General features: G+C 39.6%; 1 protein-coding gene across 1 annotated transcript in view; it reads right to left on the bottom strand.

Moving 5' to 3' along the window:
- Positions 1 to 319: 319 nt before the first annotated feature.
- The window catches only part of akr1a1b (aldo-keto reductase family 1, member A1b (aldehyde reductase)), a 42,402-nt gene continuing 16,026 nt past the window's right edge, over positions 320 to 26,695 (bottom strand). Inside the window, exons 3-9 of the mRNA XM_060919972.1 lie at positions 16,002 to 16,121; positions 15,762 to 15,913; positions 6,721 to 6,916; positions 3,833 to 4,032; positions 3,603 to 3,675; positions 1,381 to 1,467; positions 320 to 702 (exon numbers count right to left, since the gene is read on the bottom strand). Of these exons, the coding sequence (XP_060775955.1) occupies positions 637 to 702; positions 1,381 to 1,467; positions 3,603 to 3,675; positions 3,833 to 4,032; positions 6,721 to 6,916; positions 15,762 to 15,913; positions 16,002 to 16,121 (894 nt within the window). The 3' untranslated portion in view covers positions 320 to 636. The remainder of the gene's footprint in view (positions 703 to 1,380; positions 1,468 to 3,602; positions 3,676 to 3,832; positions 4,033 to 6,720; positions 6,917 to 15,761; positions 15,914 to 16,001; positions 16,122 to 26,695) is intronic.

Genomic DNA, 26,695 nt, shown 5'->3' with positions numbered 1-26,695 from the left:
CCAAATTTTAGAGGGAACTAAATGTCATCAATTTTATGAAATCAAAGGGCCGTCTCACTTTAAAGGTTCCTTTATGGCTTAGATTAAATGTAATTAAAATTCACATTTTCACCTCGTGTTTATAATGAATGGTCACTTGACAATCAGTATGAACATGTTCCTTATGAGCCATTGCTTCAGTGGCGTCATATTCCTGCTGTAGTCATCCTGGGAAAATCAAGTCACTGAAGCAGGGATGGAACAAAAAAAAATGAATACATCATTGAGACTGAACAGATAATGTGCTGCAAACAGATACAAATCGGAGGAACACTATTCGTTTTATTTATTTGTTTCTTTCTTTATTTTAATAAACCTTGCCAGAAAGGTTCACAGAGCATCTGGTTGACATGAGAGGTGTGAATCTGAACTGGAATTGCACAAGACTCAACAACAACAAAAAGTCATCCAAATACAGATAGAGATATTTCGACAGAATAAACAGATAGATATGGACTGTAACAAACTCCAACATTAAAGAAATGAAAAACAGTATTCTCATTACAAAAAAAAAAGCCCTACATGTATTGTATTATGTGTACAGCTCTGCCAGTTGAAGTGGATTGGAAGGCACATAATCCTGCAGTACAACATTAATTAATAAGGATCATTAAAAGGATAGTGAGTACATCCTGCATCTCTTGGTACAGACTTGCCATCAACCTGAAAAGTAATAAAAAAAATTTCAGTGTGATGGTACACCTCTGTTCTCACTTTTATTTTTAAATATTTTTTTCTATCAATACCATATATGACACATTCACTGGCTATGAGCAGTCGCGCACTCTGATTGGCTATTTTACTACTAGGCTATCAGCTCATATACCGTGAGAAGAGAAAAACAAAATGGCGGCGTGTATTGCTGAACCAACCGAGGACGACAAAAGTCTACTCGAAAACAAAACACCCAAAGCGCAACAAAATATGGAATAAAAGTATTTGATGGTAAGAACGTATCTTTGTTAATTTTTCGAGAATAATTATTATAGCATTTTTCACAAACTGCTCCTGTCATTTCACCGGTGTGTTTACATTCTCAGCGGAAATTATTTTGTTGGACGTTTTCTGTAAAGTTTTTATTTATCGAATTTGCAAAAAATAAAAATGCTCCGTTTCTCAAAATCCAGTCAATGTGGAGAGAAGAAAAGAGTTATTCCACTCAATCTCGTCATACATGGCTTATGTACGACTCAATTTCATGGAATAGCTGTTAAATATCTTTTTCTATCCTGTCCATTTGCTCCAGTTTACTTTACTTTACACTACTTCTTATAACTGTCATAACTGCAGTCATAAAATGAAGTGATGTTATAAATAAACGTTATGAGCTGAGAAACTTACAATTATAGCTGGCAGGATGTATCTCCAGCCTTTGTTCAATGCTGTAACGGTGTCCATCTCGTCAGGCTCCAGAGTGAAGTCAAAAACCTGCAAACAAACACGTGTTACAGCAGTGGTGCTAGATGGTAAACATACAACATTCAATGTTGAATAAGAAAAAGACGAGTGCTCCGAGAGCACAATATCCCCCGCTGGCAACTATATCTATGCTATAAGTGCTTAATACACCCTCATGAAATTGTCAAAGTACAAGTTTGGTAATCAAGGGCTGTAACTCTGGTAAAATGTGATTGAATTTAACGAAATGAAAATATGCGTATTACCGACATATAACAAAGAATCCTGTCAAGTTTTGTGAAATTCTTCCAAAAATTGTCAGAGGAGTTGATTTCAGAAGGTGAGCACCCTTCCCAGGATGGACAGATGGACATCGCCACGACATAATCCCCCTTCGGGCCTTTCGGCCAGCAGGGATAATAATTTTGTTAATCAAGGGCTGTAACTCTGGTAAAATGTGACCAAATTTAACGAAAATACAGTACCGACATACAACAATTCCTTTTGCCAAATTTGGTGAAATTCCTCCACAAATCGTGAGAGGAGTTAATTTCAGAAGGAAAAAAAAAAACACTCATGAAATTATCAAAGTATAATTTTGTTAACCAAGGGCTGTAACTCTGGTAAAATGCGACCCAATTTAACGAAATTACAATATGCGTATTACCAACATATGACAATGCTTCTTGTCAAGTTTCGTGAAATGCCTCCAAAAACTGTGAGAGGAGTTGATTTTAGAAGGTGAGCACCTTTTCCTGGGATGGACGGACGGATGGACATCACCATGACATAATCCCCCTTCAGGCCTTTTGGCCAGTGGGGGATAAAAAAAAAAAAGAATAGAGATGAAAGTCTTCCGGGATTTCATGGAATTCCGGGTTTTTAGATTTTCCGCCAGATTTTTTCTGCTAATGACCCGGAAATCCGGATATTTGACAAAACTCTTGAAAATCTCCGGTTTCCTGAATGGAGAAATTTATTTTTCGGATTTTTCGCGTTCCTAGACGCGGCGTAATACTTCGCATCGTCCTTGCATGGGTGCAGTCCTTAAATAGCCCAAACATAGTTCACTGATTAAAGACAGGTGTTCTTTGTTAACGCCGCGCGTGCCGGAGGTTGTTAGGCGCGTACACAAGGCGCGCCTTCAGGTGCACGTGCTAAGGCGCGCAGGACTGACACCGTTCTGCGCAAGCACAACACAATCGCACGAGAAAGCATGTTCAAGCTGCCAGTGTAGCTGCAGTCTTTTTAGTTGCGAATTACAAGTATTTTCTCGTGTTAATAATTCGCCATGTCAAAACAAGCAAAACTTTCCTCCTTCTTTCGACGTGAAGAGAGGTAAGCAATTTATTATATATTTTTTCCCATCAAAGTTGCATTTTGTGGTTTCGAAGTTAAGTTTTAGTGCTGTTTCTAGAACACAACATCAAGAAAACGTGGAAGAAACTACAACAATGGAAGAGCCGGTTTCTAAGCTGCCTAAAACTAGCAATGGTAATTATTTTTGTTACATAATGTACTCAGGCTGCCAGTCAGTGTGTGACACACACACACACACAACGCCCCTGATTTACATGAGAAATTTGGTATTCATTGGTGTGTTTAAATTTACAGACAATACGAACTAATGTAAACAATTGGCTTCAACTCGCATAAATACGAATTGGAAATGTTTAGTTCACTTTAGCTTCTGCAAACGCACAACTCTACTAAAAGATTGATAAACGAGGCTCAACGTCCCCAACATTGAAACCTGAAAGCTTTAGAAACTCTAACAGACGTTTACTTTTTAACAGCACTGTTTTGGGATTTTGCTGAGTTTACCTTCAACTGTCTGATATTTTTCAAAGTAATGAACTGTGTAGCAGGAAAATCACCGCGTTTTCTAAATGCACTCCTGAAAATTACTCATTAACTAGGGGAATTAAATTTGATATTTTTGACATGTTAATCATTAATGTGCATGAAAGGAAAAGGCTTAAAAGTTATAACTTGTTTTAGTGAAAATGAGTACTAAATTGCACTAGAATGCAGGGTTTTGCGTGTTATTAAAATATTTTCAGGGGACAGCTCCCCCCCCCACACGTTGCGCGCCCCCCCCCCCCATTTCAGGGTTTTTTCCTTTGCTCCACTTTCATCTCTAAAAGAAGAAGAGAAGAGCTAACCTGTATATTTTCTTTAATGCGAGACTCTGTCACACTCTTTGGGATGGTCACGACTCCTCGCTGGGTCTGCCACCTGCAATAAAGCCGAATCAGATGCTCTATTTGTGCAACATGTCACACAATCCAGCAACACAAAGAAGAAACTACAGCGGTATAGTGGCACAATACTAATACGCATACGGTAGATGAAAGTACTGTGTTTAATGCACTGTAGTCTTGAATGTATTTACCTGATTATAATTTGTGCATGAGATTTGTTGTACTTCTTGGCTAGAGCTGCAATGACTGGCTCCTTTAAGAGAACTGGCTCATCTGGTCTCTTCCAGGCACGATCTGGAGAGCCAAGTGGACTGAAGGAAGTCATCACTAAGCCCCTCTCCCTGCAGTGAGCAAGAAGCTCCACCTGGGCTAGATAAGGATGACCCTCCACCTAGACCAAGTACAAATATACTGTTTCATTTCAGGTTGTTTTTTTTTACAACCAAAGTGCAAGGACCAATATTAAAATAAATACAGGTCTCATTCCATTTTCCCTTTCCTCATGAAAAAAACCCCAGGACTTTAAATGTGAGGGCGGCACGGTGGTGTAGTGGTTAGCGCTGTCGCCTCACAGCAAGAAGGTCCGGGTTCGAGCCCCGTGGCCGGTGAGGGCCTTTCTGTGCGGAGTTTGCATGTTGTCCCCGTGTCCGCGTGGGTTTCCTCCGGGTGCTCCGGTTTCCCCCACAGTCCAAAAACATGCAGGTTAGGTTAACTGGTGACTCTAAATTGACCGTAGGTGTGAATGTGAGTGTGAATGGTTGTCTGTGTCTACAGTATGTGTCAGCCCTGTGATGACCTGGCGACTTGTCCAGGGTGTACCCCGCCTTTCGCCCGTAGTCAGCTGGGATAGGCTCCAGCTTGCCTGCGACCCTGTAGAACAGGATAAAGCGGCTACAGATAATGAGATGAGATGAGACTTTAAAATGTCATAAAATGTTGCAATGGTGCATGTCTGTTATAAGAAATTAGTATAAATACAGAGGTGATTATAGAAAATCGTGTGCACTGACTGGTCAAGAAATTTGGACCATTTCTCGATAATCACCTCGAGCAACTCGGCAAAATGGCGGCCAATTGCTTTGTCACCATAAGTGAGGAAGAATTACAGATGATGAAAGAAAATGCTGTTCCTAAAAGCACTAAAGGTGCTATGAAGTTTGGTCTAAAACTATTCAAAGGTAAGGTGGACTTGTGATTTATTTGATCTATTTCAAAACAAAGTATTTTATGTCCGCGTGGGTTTCCTCCGGGTGCTCCGGTTTCCCCCACAGTCCAAAGACATGCAGGTTAGGTTAACTGGTGACTCTAAATTGACCGTAGGTGTGAATGTGAGTGTGAATGGTTGTCTGTGTCTATGTGTCAGCCCTGTGATGACCTGGCGACTTGTCCAGGGTGTACCCCGCCTTTCGCCCATAGTCAGCTGGGATAGGCTCCAGCTTGCCTGCGACCCTGTAGAAGGATAAAGCGGCTAGAGATAATGAGATGAGATGAGTATTTTATGTGAGTCGCATAGATAAGTGACACAAATCTGCACTGCGCTTTTATTACATTTGCATGCTGTTTTTGACGTTTGAAATAAATTATTTTTTAAAATACGATTTTTAAATTTTTCAAAAATAACCACCTGTGTATACTAAAACAATTATCCGCCTCAGGCTCAGTGAAGAATAACCTCGACTTTGTCTTGGTTATTATTTACCGATATTTACTTTGCCTTTGGTGAATAACTGCTAATTAATCAATGACAGGGTGGTGGGATGCAGCCAGACCTAATGTGATGTTTTTTGTGATTACTTTTCAATAACAGCATGTCCTGAACTATTTTATTCCTCTTACAACATTCTTGTTATTACACCCAGTCCATGAAGTATCTTTTAATTAATAAAAATAAAGAATTAGAAGGTGTGGCCAAACTTTTAACTGGTACTGTCCACTATACTGGCTATAAACAGTTGTTTAACAGTTTTGTAGCTGAAAGATTACATTACATTAACGCCATTTAGCAGATGCTCTTATCCAGAGCGACATATACCCAGAGCAGCCTGGGGAGCAGTTGGAGGTTAGGTGCCTTGCTCAAGGGCACTTCAGCCATTCCTGCTGGTCCAGGGAATCGAACCAGCAACCTTTTGGCCCAAAGCTGCTTCCCCAACCATTAGGCCATGGCTTTCCCTATTCATTTCTCAAAATTACTATTCAAGATTAGTAACTGTATTGTGAAAATGGAAAACCATGAAAGGTGTTATGCATTATGGAGACAGTGTTGGTAAAGAAAACAAGGAACCTTAGTTTTAAGCAAGATTAGTTAAGATAAGGTTAGTTTTAGAACCTTAGGCAAGCCTAATTTTGGTGGACTGCCATTGGCTACATAACATTTGTCACATGAGTGTCAGCAGATGCATGTATATCACCAAATATCTTTTATATGACTCGCTGCATGCTAGCTAAAGGAAGCAAGTGTGAAATTTGGCTAGCTAGAGTCCTGACTGGCGGCACGGTGGTGTAGTGGTTAGCGCTGTCGCCTCACAGCAAGAAGGTCCGGGTTCGAGCCCCGTGGCCGGCGAGGGCCTTTCTGTGCGGAGTTTGCATGTTCTCCCCGTGTCCGCGTGGGTTTCCTCCGGGTGTTCCGGTTTCCCCCCACAGTCCAAAGACATGCAGGTTAGGTTAACTGGTGACTCTAAATTGACCGTAGGTGTGAATGTGAGTGTGAATGGTTGTCTGTGTCTATGTGTCAGCTCTGTGATGACCTGGCGACTTGTCCAGGGTGTACCCCGCCTTTCGCCCGTAGTCAGCTGGGATAGGCTCCAGCTTGCCTGCGACCCTGTAGAACAGGATAAAGCGGCTAGAGATAACGAGATGAGATGAGTCCTGACTCATGCGTGTTTCAACAACGGGACTCGGAGACTCTGTCAGTCAGTGAAAATGTCTGACTAGGTTGTGCAGCAATAATGTCTAAAGAAAAGAGATCTGTAGAACTTTGACCTTTTTCCTCTTATACAACATAATATCTTACATTTAAATTAGAAACTTTTTTCAGTTGTTACAGACCTGTGCAAAAACCCTGAAATATCTCTCTCCCAACCTGTAAAACAGTAGGCTTTATGTTGGCCACCGACAGAACATCATCAATCTGTCTGCTGTTGAAGTTCGAGAGCCCGATTGCCCTCACAAGTCCCTTTTCCACAAGTTTCTCCATGGCAGCCCAGGTCACCTTGTAATCAATGTCATCATACAGTAAGGTCCCATCTTCCTGTCTGGGGAAAGCTGTATCCCCCCGCCTAGAAAAAAAAAAGTCAAGCTTTTGCAGCATGAGAACGGAAGCACTGCTGTTTCAAACCGTGGAAGAAGGGGACTGGTTTAGACATGGACTTTGTGTTTACATTTTAATTTTGGCAGTCACTGTACATTGGCCTGCACAGGAGTGTAAATATATGTTTGACAATTGAATTTGAATTACGTCTCCAATGACGTAAGCTCATAATGGAAACGCAATTTCAACTTTGTGGTTGAATTAGCATTTGAATGCAGTTTGGAAAATGCTGTTATCGGTGTCTCTATTACCCGACCAATAATTTGCCTCTGATAAGTAAAAACTTTCCATTTTGTCTCTAGTATTAAAGGGGAACTGAAGTAATTTTTAAACTTGCTTTATTTAACGTGTTATTCAATTACGTTTTCGGTTTTAGTAACCTTATATTGTGACTCGTATTGGCAACTAATTGCAATTAAATATTATACTTATCGGCCTATTCGGTTTTTAGCCATGTTGAATTTAGTTCATTTGGTCCACGGCAGGCGTCGCTTATCCGTGCGATCTTCACGAGACTTCGAAACGTGAAGTGTCAGCCAGGTGTCAGTGCCGCCATTTTGAAAACTGTTTTCCAAATGAAATATTGCACAAAAACGAGTTTAAATGACGATTACTGCCTACTTTTTTCAAACTTTCCTGATTGCTATCAAAACAAACAAAACTTCCGGCTTGATTACATCAGCATTCGAAAGATGTAATTTGACAACGGTGGCAGATGTTGGTCACTTTGATTTCCGCTGTACGTTTTACTTCTGTCCTACGATGTCTCGCACAGGTCTCAACGAATCTCGTTTACAGCCATCGCTTTGACATATGGACTGATGTATTACATAGCATATTTCAAACACTTGGGCGGCACGGTGGTGTAGTGGTTAGCGCTGTCGCCTCACAGCAAGAAGGTCCGGGTTCAAGCCCCATGGCCGGCGAGGGCCTTTCTGTGCGGAGTTTGCATGTTCTCCCCGTGTCCGCGTGGGTTTCCTCCGGGTGCTCCGGTTTCCCCCACAGTCCAAAGACATGCAGGTTAGGTTAACTGGTGACTCTAAATTGACCGTAGGTGTGAATGTGAGTGTGAATGGTTGTCTGTGTCTATGTGTCAGCCCTGTGATGACCTGGCGACTTGTCCAGGGTGTACCCCGCCTTTCGCCCGTAGTCAGCTGGGATAGGCTCCAGCTCGCCTGCAACCCTGTAGAACAGGATAAAGCGGCTACAGATAATGAGATGAGATTTCAAACACTCATAACTTGCTATAGCAGTGACAAAATAGCTATCAAAATGCATTCCTACATTTAATAAAATGAGATTAATAGAATTTTGATAATAAAAAAAATTGCCTTCAGCTCTCCTTTAAGGCTTTTTCAACTAGGAAGCAGCTTGTGTGTATTTTGGAGGGATGAGTTTGGAGTGAACACTTATAGTAGGGGCTAGATTTCTGCCTGAGCTTAAAAATTTACCAAGATGACTGACAATACCTTGAACTAAAATTAAAATTACATAGTAATGTACTGCAGTGTACTACCTTCTGTTACACATATAACACTATTACCAGGTTTTCAGCTGCAACTCAATTCAATATAATTCAATTTTATTTATGTAGCACTTTTAAAGCGATTAACCAGGAAATTTTTAAATGATAGGGTTATGAAATGTCATCATTATACATTAATACAAGATGTTCTAGACGAAAAAAAATTAATCAGACTTTAGCTTAAAAAACATGCTAAAGTTGTAACATCAGTCCATTGGGCCATTTCTCCGGGCATGGCCATACTGGATTCGCCAGATACATACATGGATGTATTAGGAGACGAAAACGAGAGTGGTGCTGGGTGAGGTACAGTAGGATTCAGTACAACTGCATACCATGCCACGCATCAAATGGATGGAAGATAAGCAGGTAATTTTTTTTTTAAATGAACAGGCAATAAACTGGCCACTACTTTATTTTGATTCCTTTTCTAATACTGCATTGGCATAATTTTTGTGGAGAAATGCAAACAAATTGACCAAGAATTCACGCAAGACCATAATATTATATGTTTGTGAAGGTTTTCAGTCAACCAGATCATAGTAAACCGTGGTTGCTTAAGAAGGCAACTGGACTTGCTTTAAATTCTTGAAGACATTGCACCTCTTATCCAAAAGGCTTCTTCAGTTCTATCTGACTAGTGGGAGTTCCATGTATTTATCCTCTAGTGCAGAGGTGGGCAAACTACGGCCCGCGGAAGACAATCATATAAACACGATTGAGCAGATCTATAAACTATAAGCGTCAGTGTTATCACGTAGACAGGTGTTCTAGAGATCCGTCTTTCCAGTCAGTCGTATTCACGCGAGATTACATTTGCAGAGCGGTGCAGCGCGTGCCATGGAAGTCATTCTGGCGCCCGTGCCACTGATGATCTCGAGAACACAGGATAAAACTTTACAATGAGTGGTCCTAAAAGAAGAAAAGTGGACAGTGAGTGCAGGGTGTTCAATAAAGAATGGACAACTAAATATTTTTTTGCTGAAGTCCGATCAAAGGCTGTATGCCTTATTTGCAAAGAAACCGTTGCAGTTTTAAAGGAATATAACATCAAACGGCACTTTTCCTCCAAGCATGCTAATTATGCTAACAACCAGTCAGCGCAAGCACGGACGAATACAGCTCAGTGGTTGCTGAGTGAATGTGAGTATTAACACTTTCTCTTTTTAAAACTATGTTGGAGCTGTAGTCACATGTTTACAGACAATAATAATATAAAAAGTATAACTCTTAGTAAGGTTAGGTTGTCGTGGGTGGCTGCTGTAGTGCTGGTGTTTTGTTTTTATGTGTATATATTTTTTTATGTGCCAATCTATTGAACTGCAAGCATTTTTCTGCTCTGCCTTTGTTGACTGAGAACTAAAATAAATGTCAATCTGATCTGCATTTGGGTCTCTGTCAGTGAAGGCCTTACAATAACACTAAAGCTTTTCCGGTTTATGTTCGAGATGTATGAATTTGGTGCTGGCCCGGCCCGCCTGGCAAATTTCAAAAGTCAATGTGGCCCCTGAGCCAAAAGTTTGCCCACCCCTGCTCTAGTGGACCAAAAGCAACCCTGAGGAGAGTCGTTGAGGTCACCTGGGTTGTTGAGTCATCCTGTAGGTGTAGGTCCCTGGGGGCCAGGTGTGAATGGTGTTAGCAGCCTAGAGAGTTGTTAGGGTGATCGGTGGGCTGTTGGCTCTCTCTGCCATCATGTGAATCATTCAGTGCGCTTACATGCACATCCAAATCGAGCTACTGTCGGTAATCGAGCTAAGGGTCCCAGCAGGGGTGTCAGAGAAATCCAATCCTACATGCACACAAGGAAATCGAGCTATTGTATGAGGTACATTGTGCACCCGAGCCACAGGTGGCGCTACACACTCCATTGTATTGGTACACTTCCGGTTGTCGTCATGAAGAAGAGCTATTCAAGAGTATAAACAAAGTTATCAGTTCCCGTGTTCACAAGAAGAACGACGACGAGGACAGCAACATCGAGAGAGAGAAGATGGACAACAACGAAGCAGCTCAGCACTACTACTGTTGTCATGCCGACCGAGGCTGTTGTGTTTCCCGCTTGTGGTCTCGTCACTCGTCACTTCCGGAAGGGGCAGTGCTGAAGTAAGTAGCTCGACTACGTAGCTCGATAGGGTTTACATGCACTAAGTAGCTCGGCTACAATCGCATAATCTAGGTCGCGTAGCTCGATTACAAGAAATCCAGTTCGGTTCAATTTCAGCTGAGCTAAGGTGTTTCCATGGCATTTAGAACTTCGATTTCAGTCGAGCTACGGCAGAAATTCGATTTTCTCTATGTGCATGTAAACGCACTGATTGAAGTCAGCTGAGTTTTGGTGTGGATGTGTATTCAGTTTTCTGGGAAGTGTGCCAAGGACTGCACTGTAGGTGGCTGATAAATGGTGTCTCAGACCACCTCCTCTTTTCAGTGGTGGTTGTTCTAGGTTGACGAAGACGGCTTCTTTTAGTCCTCTTTCAAACCACCGGTTTTCTCTGGCTAAATATTATTATACTATATTATATTTAGTCTAGACTATATTTAGACTATATTATACTATAGTCTAGTTGTCACACCTGCACGTGTTGATGCAGAAGGATTCTCAGGCAAACTCTGAACAGTGCATGCTCCGAACTGACTCGCGCACGCCACGAATGACACACACCTGCATGGGATTAAGGCGTAATCAACGCGCCTAAATAAGCACTCAGAATGCAGACTAACTTTACGAAGTATTGCGCTGTTGTGACACATTACCAAGCCTTGCTTCCTGATTCCCGTTCTTCATTTTTGACCCTATTTCTGTCTGCGATATTCTGTTTGTGCCTCGCTCGACCTTTTGCCCGTTTTACCGTTCACGATATATGCCTGCCGATTTGGACAGTTTGCACCTTTCTTTATAATAAAGATCTTCTGCACTTACATCCATCTCCAAGCATCTCTGACAGAATACTTTGCCCTGCTGACAAAGTGTATAGCATGCACTTGTACACCTCCGCTGTGCTCGTGGAAAATTACATCACGCACGATGGAATTATGGCGGCCTCCCCGACAAAAAATAGTTCCATCTATTTTCATCACTTTAGTGGTTATATCGTTAAGAACAAATTCAACATGCAGCTTTTTAAAAATTTTTTTTTATAAAAGACAGACTTAAAGACTGACTTTTAGCTCAATTTGTTTATTTGCAAGGTATTTTCTTTAACAATAGAATGCGTCACAAAACAGCTTTAGATATTTGAATTCCTAGTGAGCAAGCTAGAGGCCCTCCTTGAGATGGCATGAGAAAGAGAGAGAGGAACCAGACTCGAAACAGAATTAGTCAAACAGTACTAAGTATGTTGAAAAGATGTGCAGTATGAGTAAAATGTGAATAAGTGTCCTGGGGTGAGCTCAGGGCAGTCTTTATTATTACAGCAGTAGCAGATCTTTAGTACAAATCTATAGTATCCAGGTGAAATTATCTACTGAAGTAAGGGTGAGACTTTGGCATAAATTATTTTGGGAGGCGCAAACCTTTAGGGCAGGGGTTTTCAAAGTGTGGGAGAGTCAGCCCCCACTCGGAGAGCAAATAAACAACAGCGCCCCCCCCTTACAATTTTTGTTGTTGCTATACTTAATGTTCCATTCGTATTTTAAAAAAATGGTTGTTGTACACATTTTTATTTTTTTCTTTTTCACATTTTAAACATCTGTGCTTTTTAAAACATCTTGTTTTACACATTTTAAACATCTCATAGCATCGTTAGCTAGCACCTCTTGGCAGACAACACACTGTGGCAGTGGAGCATCTTCAGATCCAGTCTATAACTTTAAATAATCGTGGTCATACTTCCTTCTTTTTTCAGTCCCCCCAGGATTCCGCAGGCCTTTTTTGTGATTGTTGCGGGCTAAAATGTCTGATGTTGCGGGGTTTTTTCCAAAAATTGAATTTGTCATCAATCAATTAACTGCCTTCTTGATATCAAACAGCCGTTTTGATAATTTTCAGTCAGGTTTTCGTGCCAATCATAGGACTGAAACAGCGCTGATTAAAGTTATAAATGACATACGTCTTAATACTGATCCAGGCAAAACATCAGTCCTGGTATTACTGGACCTCAGTGCAGCTTTTGATACTGTTGATCACAACATACTGCTATATCGACTTGAACACTGGGTTGGGTTGACTGGTAAAGTTTTCAATTGGTTAAAATCATACTTAAAAGATAGAAGCTTCTTTGTTACCATGGGAAATTGTACCTCAACATCAATGTCCTTGACCTGTGGTGTCCCCCAGGGGTCGATCCTTGGACCATTACTATTCAACCTTTATATGCTCCTACTTGGACAAATTATCAAGAACAACTCAATTTTGCATCACTGCTATGCAGATGACACCCAAATTTATTTTGCTCTATCACCTAATGATTATGCCCCCCTTGAATGTCTCTACCAGTGTATCGACCAAATCAACAACTGGATGTCACAAAATTTTCTCCAGCTGAACACAGATAAAACAGAAGTAATTCTATTTGGGGAAAAAAGATGAAAGACTCAGGATTACCACTATTCTTGACACAAAAGGGATTAAAACAAAATATATGCTTAAAAATCTTGGTGTTTTCATTGACAACGAGCTAAACTTTGACAGTCACATGAAAGCAATCACTAAATCATCATTTTATCACCTAAAAAACATTTCCAAACTAAGAGGACTTATGTCAAAAAATGATCTGGAAAAACTTATACATGCCTTCATCTCTAGTAGGGTTGACTACTGCAATGGCCTTTTCACAGGCCTGCCAAAAAAGACCATCAAACGACTTCAGCTGGTTCAAAATGCAGCGGCTAGGGTTCTCACACGAACAAAAAGAACAGAGCACATTACTCCAATTCTAAGGTCCCTTCACCGGCTTCCAGTAAGCTACAGAATTGACTTTAAAGCATTGCTGCTGGTGTACAAATCTCTAAATGGTACAGGGCCCAATTACCTCTCTGATATGTTGCAGCGGCCTAACCCAATCAGATCTACCAGATCGCAGCAGCAAAATTTACTGGTAAAACCTGTTGTTAAAACAAAGTGTGGTGAAGCAGCTTTTAGCTACTATGCAGTACAGCTATGGAACCAACTGCCAGAGGACATTAAAAATGCTCCTGCTGTTGGCAGCTTCAAATCTAGATTAAAGACCAAGCTGTTCTCAGATGCTTTCTGCTAACTGGTAAATATCATCATCTTTACATGTTTTAAACTTTACTTAACTTCTACAGTCTTTGCATGTCTTAAACTTTACTTAAATTTTATTCCATTTTATTCTGCTGTTTTTACTGAACTTTCTCTCTTCTTCCCCCTTTATTTTATGTAATTTTATTTTCTATTGTTTACTGTTTTGCCTTTACCTCTGTAAAGCACATTGAACTGCCACTGTGTATGAAATGCGCTAATTATATAAATAAACTTGCCTTGCCTTGTCATGAACAGTTTTGCACTCAAGTCTCCTTCAATGAACAGTTGATAACTTCAACAAAATAGATTTCATGTTAAAACTATAATGAATTTCCTGGTTACACAGTTGTACTTTGTGACTATATATGACAGACTTATAGAAGCGACTTATTTATAAATCACACTATCTGTTATCACTCAGATGAGGATGAGTTCCCTTTTGAGTCTGGTTCCTCTCAAGGTTTCTTTCTCACGTTGTCTGAGGGAATTTTTCCTTGCCACCGGCTTGCTCATTGGGGATAAATAAATGTATTAGGGATAAAATTAGCTCATATGTTTAAAGTCTTTATTTTTCTGTAAAGTTGCTTTACGACAATGTCTGTTGTTAAAAGCGCTACACAAATAAACTGACTTGATTTAACTCTGGACCAAGAGAGATTAGAGGATGTAGTGCTTCTAAGTGTTGTGGCTAGTTGTGGCTCTTGCTGTTCTTGCACTTGGTCAAAGGGTGAAAAAAGTGAACCTTGTGTCACTTGTATCACTGTCAGCTGCAGGCCTGGACTGTGTTTTGTTGAATTTGTGAGTCAGTTTGGATAAATGCAGCTTCCAAGGAAAAAAAAAAAAGAAGTAGTTAATCTCAAACAGGGAACATAAAGGAGATTGTGTAAACTAAGCCACCTAAGGTCAAGGTTTTTTTTTATTTGCCATTTGTGCATAAACCAACAGTTCAGACACATTGGAATTTTTGTGCAGGACTCTCTCAGTCAACAGATTAGAAAATAAAACACCATAATAAAACTATAAAATATAGAAACACTATACAATACATGGGGGGGAAGAAAAAAGAAAAAAAGTTATATGCTCAAAATTTTAAATACAAGTATTAAACAGAAAGAGAGGGCAAATGTTAAATAACATTAATAAAATAAAAAGCTAGTCCTGAGTGCTGTTCCTGGATTATTAAGGGCCCGTTTACACGAGGATGCTGTCGGGTAAAAACGACTAAATATTTTATCGGAAGTGCCTTTCGTCTACACGGGGACGGCGTTTCCGAGGCTGAAAAACGGAAAAAATTGAAAACGCCTTCCAGAGTGGATAAGTTAAAAACAGCCCCCGTTGCATATCCGTCTAAACTACCCAATACGCGAAACTCTGCTCGGATCTGCTCACGTCGGGTACGCGTTTACATCATGTATATGTCATATACTGTACATGCCAGCCCGGGAAGTAAGAAAGTAGGTAAAAAAGTAAGAGCATGTCTGATTACATCGATCCAACGGACCTTCAAGCTGCTCTGGCAGCTTTAATAAATGTCCAGGAGTCCTTCGAACATCTATACCGAATCTGCACATATACCGTTAATGAACAGAGGCGGGTATAGTATGCTCTTACTTTTTTACTTACTTTCGTACTTACCATAGCCAGAGTAGTCAAAGTTTTCGCGGCGCAGATGTGCAGATCAGACAAGACGGAAGACGTTGCGCATGCGTGCAGACATAGCGGAGGTCTTTCACAGCACCACCTAGCCGCCTGGCATGCACATCCAATTGAATTCCACACATTTATGCGTCACCGTATAGACGCAGATTTCCTCCTTGAAAACGGTCGTGTAGACGCGGAAAAAAATGAGAATGAAAACGGACTTTTGCGTTTTTGTTTCAGACCGTCCCCGTGTAAAGTGGGCCTAAAAGAGGGCAAAGTTATATGGAAAAATTGCACATTTTGGGAGGGGAATGAAAGTTATATGGGGATATTGCACAGTTAAAATACTGCACATTTATCAAAGGGTATATGACACACAATCCTGTTGCAAGTTTTGCATTAGGTTCCCTTGGTCAGAAGGGTCAGGTGTCAGCCTATACTTACTGGAAGGCATAAGGCCAGTGAATGAGGTAGAGATCCAGGTACTCCAGCTTCAGCTCTTTCAAGCTATTGAGCAGTGCTGGCTCCACGTCCTCCGGATGGTGCTTCGTGTTCCACAGTTTGGAGGTCACAAACACATCTTCTCGTTTTAAGGCCTGACATTGAGGACAGTTTGTGAGAAAAACAAAATAAATACCACGATGTGTATTTTCATACCTTAGGTACTCCTCTCAGCTGACTCACTTTGTCAGGACCCAACATCTCCTGAAAGGCTTCTCCAATTTCTGATTCATTTCCATAAATGGCAGCGCAATCGATATGCCGATATCCGGCCTGAAGCGCCCATATGACTGCCTGTTTCACCTGTAATCAAGAGTGTAAGAAAACAACAACTATAACCAAGAACAACTTTCTCTTAAGTAATACATGAGTGCAACCATGAGCTTGTAATATTTTGAATCATACTTGGATTTGTAAATGTGACAATCTTCGTATTGCATCCATCATCACGAATCCTAAAGTCCAAACCAAATATCCATGTTTATAATGTTCTTAAGGCTCAAGAGCTCTGATTTAAACATCTTACATCCATTACATCTTTTTTTTCTTTCTTTTTTACGTCTCTCTATTACAGCGTTGTGTTTAGACTGGGACAAACCAATGATTGCAGAGCACAAACAAAAAAGCTCTACAGGTTAAAAATACAAACCTGCATACAAACTATGCATCTAAAGTGGTAATGAATATACCATACAGTTGGGCAATAAATGATTCTCAAATGTCACATGAGAAACACACACATGAAATTTGCAGCAAGTTACAGATTTACCGCAGCAATACAGATGTGAGTAGGGACTCAAATTCTTGCAGTTACCAAAGAACTGACCCCCAGACTGTAACCCCAGCTACGTAATAAGCAAGAGGCTGAGGGCTATGGAAATGGAGATCTGTGCCACCCAATGTGCTAAGTGTCTGGTTAGTACTGGGACAGGAATTAATTTATTTTATTTCGAACATGTATAAAAAAAATGTATGTAACTATTTGTACATACAAAAGAAAGAAAACGAGAAAGTGACAAAAAAAGAAGAATAAATAAAATACCATAAAGAGCTAAGACATTACAATACACTGCACATTGTTCGAAAAAGGAGTGGGAAGAAGTACAATACTTTTTTTAATTTCCCACCCCCTTTTTAACTACCCCGAAATCCAAACTACATTAATACACCTATAAAAATATATACCATATATACACACTTCATGAATATCTATATAAATATATAATTACAAAAATAAATATATACTACATACCATATACAGTGGTGCTTGAAAGTTTGTGAACCCTTTAGAATTTCCTATATTTTTGCATTAATATGACCTAAAACATCATCAGATTTTCACACAAGTCCTAAAAGTAGATAAAGAGAACCCCGTTAAACAAATGAGACAAAAATATTATATTTGGTCATTTATTTATTGAGGAAAATGATCCAATATTACACATCTGTGAGTGGCAAAAGTATGTGAACCTCTAGGATTAGCAGTTAATTTGAAGGTGAAATTAGAGTCAAGTGTTTTTCAATCAATGGGATGACAGTCAGGTGTGAATGGGCACCCTGTTTTATTTAAAGAACAGGGATCTATCAAAGTCTGATCTTCACAACACGTTTGTGGAAGTGTATCATGGCACGAATAAAGGAGATTTCTGAGGATCTCAGAAAAAGCGTTGTTGATGCTCATCAGGCTGGAAAAGGTTATAAAACCATCTCTAAAGAATTTGGACTCCACCAATCCACAGTCAGACAGATTGTGTACAAATGGAGGAAATTCAAGACCATTGTTATCCTCCCCAGGAGTGGTCAACCAACAAAGATCACTCCAAGAGCAAGGTGTGTAATAGTTGGTGAGGTCACAAAGGACCCCAGGGTAACTTCTAAGTGACTGAAGGCCTCTCTCACATTGGCTAATGTTAATGTTCATGAGTCCACCATCAGGAAAACACTGAACAACAATGGTGTGCATGGCAGGGTTGCAAGGAGAAAGCCACTGCTCTCCAAAAAGAACATTACTGCTCGTCTGCAGTTTGCTAAAGATCATGTGGACAAGCCAGAAGGCTATTGGAAAAATGTTTTGTGGACGGATGAGACCAAAATAGAACTTTATAGTTTAAATGAGAAGCGTTACGTTTGGAGAAAGAAAAACATTCCATTCCAGCATAAGAACCTCATCCCATCTGTGAAACATGGTGGTGGTAGTATCATGGTTTGAGCCTGTTTTACTGCATTTGGGCCAGGACAGCTTGACATCACTGATGGAACAATGAATTCTGAATTATACCAGAGAATTCTAAAGGAAAATGTCAGGACATCTGTCCATGAACTGAATCTCAAGAAAAGGCGGGTCATGCAGCAAGACAACGACCCTAAGCACACAAGTCATTCTACCAAAGAATGGTTAAAGAAGAATAAAGTTAATGTTTTGGAATGGCCAAGTCAAAGTCCTGACCTTAATCCAATCGAAATGTTGTGGAAGGACCTGAAGCGAGCAGTTCATGTGAGGAAACCCACCAACATCCCAGAGTTGAAGCTGTTCTGTACGGAGGAATGGGCTAAAATTCCTCCAAGCCGGTGTGCAGGACTGATCAACAGTTACCAGAAACATTTAGTTGCAGTTATTGCTGCACAAGGGGGTCACACCAGATACTGAAAGCAAAGGTTCTCATACTTTTGCCACTCACAGATATGTAATATTGGATAATTTTCCTCAATAAATAAATGACCAAATATAATATTTTTGTCTCATTTGTTTAACTGGGTTCTCTTTATCTACTTTTAGGACTTGTGTGAAAATCTGATGATGTTTTAGGTCACATTTATGTAGAAATATAGAAAATTCTAAAGGGTTCACAAACTTTCAAGCACCACTGTGTGTATATATATATATATATATATATATATATATATATATATATATATATATATACACACACACACACACACACTTCATAAATATCTATATAAATATTTAATTACAAAATTAAATATATACTACATTCCATATATACACTTCATATCTATATAAATATATAATTACAAAAATATATATATACACTATATACCATATATACATTTCATAAATATCTATATAAATATATAATTACAAAAATAAATATCTACTACATACCTATCCCTGTAAATATGAAGATATAAACTATCCCCATAAATAAATATATACCATACAGTGGGGCAAAAAAGTATTTAGTCAGCCACCAATTGTACAAGTTCTCCCACTTAAAAAGATGAGAGAGGCCTGTAATTTTCATCGTAGGTACACTTCAACTATGAGAGACAGAATGGAGGGAAAGAATCCAGGAAATCACATTGTAGGATTTTTAATGAATTAATTGGTAAATTCCTCAGTAAAATAAGTATTTGGTCACCTACAAACAAGCAAGATTTCTGGCTCTCACAGACCTGTAACTTCTTCTTTAAGAGGCTCCTCTGTCCTCCACTCATTATCTGTATTAATGGAACCTGTTTGAACTCGTTATCAGTATAAAAGACACCTGCCCACAACCTCAAACAGTCACACTCCAAACTCCACTATGGCCAAGACCAAAGAGCTGTCAAAGGACACCAGAAACAAAATTGTAGACCTGCACCAGGCTGGGAAGACTGAATCTGCAATAGGTAAGCAGCTTGGTGTGAAAAAATCAACTGTAGGAGCAATTATTAAAAAATGGAAGACATACAAGACCACTGATAATCTCCCTCGATCTGGGGCTCCATGCAAGCTCTCACCCCGTGGGGTCAAAATGATCACAAGAACGGTGAGCAAAAATCCCAGAACCACACGGGGGAACCTAGTGAATGACCTGCAGAGAACTGGGACCAAAGTAACAAAGGCTACCATCAGTAACACACTATGGTGCCAGGGACTCAAATCCTGCAGTGCCAGACGTGTCCCCCTGCTTAAGCCAGTACATGTCCAGGCCCGTCTGAAGTTTGCTAGAGAGCATTTGGATGATCCAGAAGAGGATTGGGAGAATGTCATATGGTCAGATGAAACCAAAATAGAACTTTTTGGTAAAAACTCAACTTGTCGTGTTTGGAGGAGAAAGAATGCTGAGTTGCATCCAAAGAACACCATACCTACTGTGAAGCATGGGGGTGGAACCATCATGCTTTGGGGCTGTTTTTCTGCAAAGGGACCAGGACGACTGATCCGTGTAAAGGAAAGAATGAATGGGGCCATGTATCGTGAGATTTTGAATGAAAACCTCCTTCCATCAGCAAGGGCTTTGAAGATGAAACGTGGCTGGGTCTTTCAGCATGACAATGATCCCAAACACACCGCCCGGGCAATGAAGGAGTAGCTTCGTAAGAAGCATTTCAAGGTCCTGGAGTGGCCTAGCCAGTCTCCAGATCTCAACCCCATAGAAAATCTTTGGAGGGAGTTGAAAGTCCGTGTTGCCCAGCGACAGCCCCAAAACATCACTGCTCTAGAGGAGATCTGCATGGAGGAATGGGCCAAAATACCAGCAACAGTGTATGAAAACCTTGTGAAGACTTACAGAAAACGTTTGACCTCTGTCATTGCCAACAAAGGGTATATAACAAAGTATTGAGATGAACTTTTGTTATTGACCAAATACTTATTTTCCACCATAATTTGCAAATAAATTCTTTAAAAATCAGACAATGTGATTTTCTGGATTTTTTTTCTCATTTTGTCTCTCATAGTTGAGGTATACCTCTGATGAAAATTACAGGCCTCTCTCATCTTTTTAAGTGGGAGAACTTGCACAATTGGTGACTGACTAAATACTTTTTTGCCCCACTGTATATACACCATATACTAAGTTAGTTCTAATATAACAAATCAACCCTATTCTATTTATCCCTCATCATCCTCCGTTGACATACTTCCTCTTCTATATACTTGTTTAAAAATATTTTTTTTTGGACCTTTTTTAAAACAGATTTATATTTGCACTTTGTTTTATTTCTGTCTCCAGTCTGTTCCATAAAGTCACCCCACAGCTCAATACGCACATGTTTTTCATATTTGTTCGAACCTTTGGTTTTTTAAAATTTAGGTCTCCCCTTAGATTATATCCCCCCTCTCTCTCACTAAACATTCCTTGTATATTTTTTGGCAATAGATTATTTCTCGCTTTGTACATTATTTGTGCTGTTCTGAATTTGACCAGATCCATAAATTTCAACATGTGTGATTTTATGAATAGTGAGTTTGTGTGATCTCTGTATCCTGTTTTGTTTATTGTCCTTATTGCTCTTTTCTGTATTGTACCTATTGGCTGCAGAGTGGTTTTATAGGTGTTTCCCCAGACTTCGACACAATAAGTCAGATATGGCAAAAATAATGAGTAATATAGAGTACGCAAAGATTTGCAATCAAGAATATGTTTTTTTTTCCACAGAATTGCCGAGCACTTTGCCAGTTTTGCTCGTACGTATCCTACATGAGGTTTCCAGCAGACTTTATGATCCAAAATCACACCAAGAAATTTAATTTCCTGTACCATTTCTATCTTAGTATTGTCCATTATCAATTCTACATTACAATCTATTTTGTGTCTCCCAAACAACATGATCTTTGTTTTGCTTAGATTTAATGATTATTTTTGTCAAACCATAATTTTAGTTTATTTGGTGAAGGAGACTGCCTGGGAAGATCAGGTCCTGGCACGGGAGGAGGGACTTTGACTTTTTGACAGATTTACCAAATAGATTATAATTTTGCAGGTCATCTCAGGGCAATTCCACGAAATGGTCAACCCAATGGGTGAAAATTCATTTTTTTTCCCCCAAATATTTTTACTGAAAAAATACAAAATACTTCCGATCACAGAAATACAATTTACCTTTTGTTTTTTTTTTTTTTACCAACAACCAAAACAAAACACTCTGATAAGAATGTAGAAGAAAATAAGTCAACTTAAAGAAATTAAATTAAATTACAGAGTGCAGTGTAATAGACAATGAACAACCCCCCCACCCACGCCCCAATCAGCTCACCATGTCCAACACAACTACTACTGGTTATTCATGCGATATAAAAGGTACAACCACAGAGCCTAATCTAGGAATTTGAAAATAGGGGACAGATCCCTCACTAGTTGTAGAAACAGGGGACAGAAAATATTAACATGGGTAAAAATATCCCTCATTTGTTCCAGTTAGTGGGGACAGAAAAATAAGTAATACATTGGTAGATATTTTCAAGAGTACATCTATAAACAGAACAGTTTTATTAATCTTTACTTTTAGAATATCATTAACATAATACTAAATTGAACTTTCAACAAGAAAAATTAAACAAATTACTAAAAAAAAACCTAGCAATCATGTAGAATGTGTAAGATTACCATGACTACAAAAATGCAGAAAAATAGGCTTTACTTATCCAAATGCACCTGTTGGTTCAAAAGTTAAAGTGCATAGAACCTCACAGCACAACATGAAGTTACCTTTAAATATAATATAAATGCCTCAGCTTTCATGTAAGAAAAAAAACCTTAATACTAGTACTGTGTGCAGGCAGTCTCTCCTGAAGACTAAATTAAACAATAATTATAAACTAATAAAATAAATGGCTCAGGCTTCATAGAAGAAAAAAAACAATTTGAACAGAATCTCACAGTATGATGCTGAAGCTGCCTAAACAATGGAAAATAAAATGCCATTTTGGCAAAAATGTTGGCATCCATTAATTTTTAAGTAAAAAAAATTAAAGTGCACACAGTGCTTCACTGAAAACATAACACACTTTCAGTAACAGAATTTAAGCCTATTCATGCAATGTTGCCAGATACTGCTGACGTTTTCCAGCTATGTTCAAAACCCGCCAAAATGCACTTAAAACCACCCAATCTGGCAACACTGCGCACATGCTGCTTCTCTTGAACGTATACACGGAAGTAAGGCGGAAGGTAGTTTGTCGATGTCACCGCAAGACGACGCCAACGATTGGTCAAATTTACGGGAAAGTTGCGGTGATTGGATAGAATTGCAACACCGCCCTGAATTCGCAGGGATTGGTTGAATTTGCGTTGATGTTGCAAATCGCAAAATCCTGGAGGGTCTGAATGTTATGTTTGGATGAGACAGAACGATATGCCATGTGCTTTTGGGTATTTTTAAAACACTTCACACGATTGGTTGAGATACACTGTCTTCCGGTTCAGTGACCAATGATATAATAGTTCACAAAACTGTTTTACCCGCTAAATAAACCATTCGGAATACTTCGGTCCTTTCCGATATTTTCCGATTGGTGTGTAAACAACGCTGTATTTACCGCAGTGCTTGCTAGCGGGTGCTGACAAATTGTTCCACACAAGATTCAGTAAAACGTGACTACACGCTCTCTACTTATAAATGCGCGACAAAATGAATAGATACGCGATATCACTCTCGCACCCAAAAAGTGGATGTGCGACAGACAGATAAAAAACGCGTATTACGCGCCCTAGATTAGGCTCTGAACCATAGCAGGCACACATTCAATCGGGCAGTACCTCTAAATTAGTTAAATAAGAAAGAAAGGGTTGCCATTTGTGGAAAAATTTGGCCGTACAGCTTCTCAACGTGTATTTGATCTTCTCAAGTTTAAAAAACAAACAAACATGATGTCTGTAAGCCACCGGGAGATACATAGAAGGATATTTAGCAGATTTCCAATGTAACAGTAATAAACGTCTTGCTAGTAAGGATGTGAAAGCTATAATATCCTTTTGTGTAGAGTTAAGTGCAAGTGAGGGGTCAGGAATCCCAAATACAGCAATCAGAGGGCAAGGTTGGAGATTTAACCCAAGAACAGTCGACATAATAGTAAAATAACCCACCCAGAACCCTTTCAGAACAGGACAAAGAAAAAAACGTGTGGCTAAGGTGACGAGGAGAGCCGTGACATTTATCACATTTGTCCTCAACTTCCGAATACAGTTCAGATAGTCTGGATTTAGAGAAATGTGCCCTGTATAAGACCTTAAATTGAATAAGTCCAAGACGAGCACAAGAGGTGGTAGATCGTACCCTCTCTATGGCCTGTTCCCAGAACTCCTCGCGTATTTGTATTCCCAATTCCCCTTCCCAAATACACTCAAGTTTAGCATTTGAGTGGTCGCTAAAAGCCAAGATACTATCATACAACTTTGAAATGATTCCCTTGTGATGAGGAATAAATGATAGCATGGTTTCCCACTGCTGTTCTGGAGGTAAAGAGGGGAAATTAGGGAAATACTTGGTAACAAATTGTGAGTTTGAAAATAGCGAAACAGATGAGTAACAGGGAGGCCGTAGCGAGATGGCAAATTGGCAAAGCTATCGAAGACACCATTTACATATACAACCCGATTCCAAAAAAGTTGGGACAAAGTACAAGTTGTAAATAAAAACGGAATGCAATGATGTGGAAGTTTCAAAATTCCATATTTTATTCAGAATAGAACATAGATGACATATCAAATGTTTAAACTGAGAAAATGTATCATTTAAAGAGAAAAATTAGGTGATTTTAAATTTCATGACAACAACACATCTCAAAAAAGTTGGGACATGTTTACCACTGTGAGACATCCCCTTTTCTCTTTACAACAGTCTGTAAACCTCTGGGGACTGAGGAGACAAGTTGCTCAAGTTTAGGGATAGGAATGTTAACCCATTCTTGTCTAATGTAGGATTCTAGTTGCTCAACTGTCTTAGGTCTTTTTTGTCGTATCTTCCGTTTTATGATGCGCCAAATGTTTTCTATGGGTGAAAGATCTGGACTGCAGGCTGGCCAGTTCAGTACCCGGACCCTTCTTCTATGCAGTCATGATGCTGTAATTGATGCAGTATGTGGTTTGGCATTGTCATGTTGGAAAATGCAAGGTCTTCCCTGAAAGAGACGTCGTCTGGATGGGAGCATATGTTGCTCTAGAACCTGGATATACCTTTGAGCATTGATGGTGTCTTTCCAGATGTGTAAGCTGCCCATGCCACATGCACTAATGCAACCCCATACCATCAGAGATGCAGGCTTCTGAACTGAGCGCTGATAACAACTTGGGTCGTCCTTCTCCTCTTTAGTCCGAATGACACGGCATCCCTGATTTCCATAAAGAACTTCAAATTTTGATTCGTCTGACCGCAGAACAGTTTTCCACTTTGCCACAGTCCATTTTAAATGAGCCTTGGCCCAGAGAAGGCGTCTGCGCTTCTGGATCGTGTTTAGATACGGCTTCTTCTTTGAACTATTGAGTTTTAGCTGGCAACAGCGGATGGCACGGTGAATTGTGTTCACAGATAATGTTCTCTGGAAATATTCCTGAGCCCATTTTGTGATTTCCAATACAGAAGCATGCCTGTATGTGATGCAGTGCCGTCTAAGGGCCTGAAGATCACGGGCACCCAGTATGGTTTTCCGGACTTGACCCTTACGCACAGAGATTCTTCCAGATTCTCTGAATCTTTTGATGATATTATGCACTGTAGGTGATATGTTCAAACTCTTTGAAATTTTACACTGTCGAACTCCTTTCTGATATTGCTCCACTATTTGTTGGCGCAGAATTAGGGGGATTGGTGATCCTCTTCCTATCTTTACTTCTGAGAGCCGCTGCCACTCCAAGATGCTCTTTTTATACCCAGTCATGTTAATGACCTATTGCCAATTGACCTAATGAGTTGCAGTTTGGTCCTCCAGCTGTTCCTTTTTTGTACCTTTAACTTTTCCAGCCTCTTATTGCCCCTGTCCCAACTTTTTTGAGATGTGTTGCTGTCATGAAATTTCAAATGAGCCAATATTTGGCATGAAATTTCAAAATGTCTCACTTTCAACATTTGATATGTTGTCTACATTCTATTGTGAATACAATATCAGTTTTTGAGATTTGTAAATTATTGCATTCCGTTTTTATTTACAATTTGTACTTTGTCCCAACTGTTTTGGAATCGGGGTTGTAAATTTTGAATTGTGTAATACCCTTGTCAAACCACACTGAAAACGTCGAGTCCGAAAGTGATGGAGGAAATAAATGGTTGTTATTTAAAGGACCCAAAGAAGATGCAGCTACAAATTTAAAGTGCCGTCTAAATTGATACCAGATCTTGAGTGTGTTAAGAACCACTTGGTTATCAGTATATAGAGAGGGTTTTGTAGGTAAAGAGGAATAAAAGTAGAGCAGGTATAAAGGATCCCCTACAGGATGATAGTTCCAATTTACACCAAGAGAATCTGGGACATTTTAACCAGTAGCAAAGTTTATGAATGTGAACAGCCCAATAGTAGGCTAGAAAATTAGGAAATGCAAGTCCTCCACTAAGTCTGCATCTCTGCAGTAAAGTTTTACGAACCCTAGGTGACTTCCCACCCCAAATAAATGAGCAGATTATTTTATCCAGCGAGTCAAAGAAATGTTTTGGCAGAAAAAGAGGAATTAACTGGAATAAAAATAGAAATTTTGGTCAAATATTCATTTTAACAACATTGATCTTGCCGATTAATGAAAGGGGGAGATTAGCCCATCTTTGAATATCAGAAGTAACCTTTGAGATAAGGGGAATGAAATTAGCTGATGCAAGGCTAGACAAAGAACGAGTCACGCTAATACCTAGGTATTTAAACCCTGATGGACTAAATCGAAAAGGTAAACCTGCCTGTTGAAGATGACATGCTGCAATATTAACGGGAAAACATTCACTTTTCCCCAGATTTAATTTATAACCTGAAAAGTTGCCGAAGTTCTCCAGAATACTTAAAACAGCAGGGACAGAGCGAGTGGGATCGGTTATATACAATAACAAATCATCCGCATATAGCGATAATTTATATTCAGTTCCATTACGTGTGATTCCTTTGAGTAAGGGGGAAGATCGTAAGGTAATAGACAGAGGCTCAATAGCAAAGAGCAACGGTGACAAAGGACAAC

The sequence above is a fragment of the Neoarius graeffei genome, chromosome 4, assembly GCF_027579695.1.
Source record: "Neoarius graeffei isolate fNeoGra1 chromosome 4, fNeoGra1.pri, whole genome shotgun sequence".
In the NCBI taxonomy this organism is placed as follows: domain Eukaryota; kingdom Metazoa; phylum Chordata; class Actinopteri; order Siluriformes; family Ariidae; genus Neoarius; species Neoarius graeffei.
This window is presented reverse-complemented; position numbering and strand designations above follow the sequence as displayed.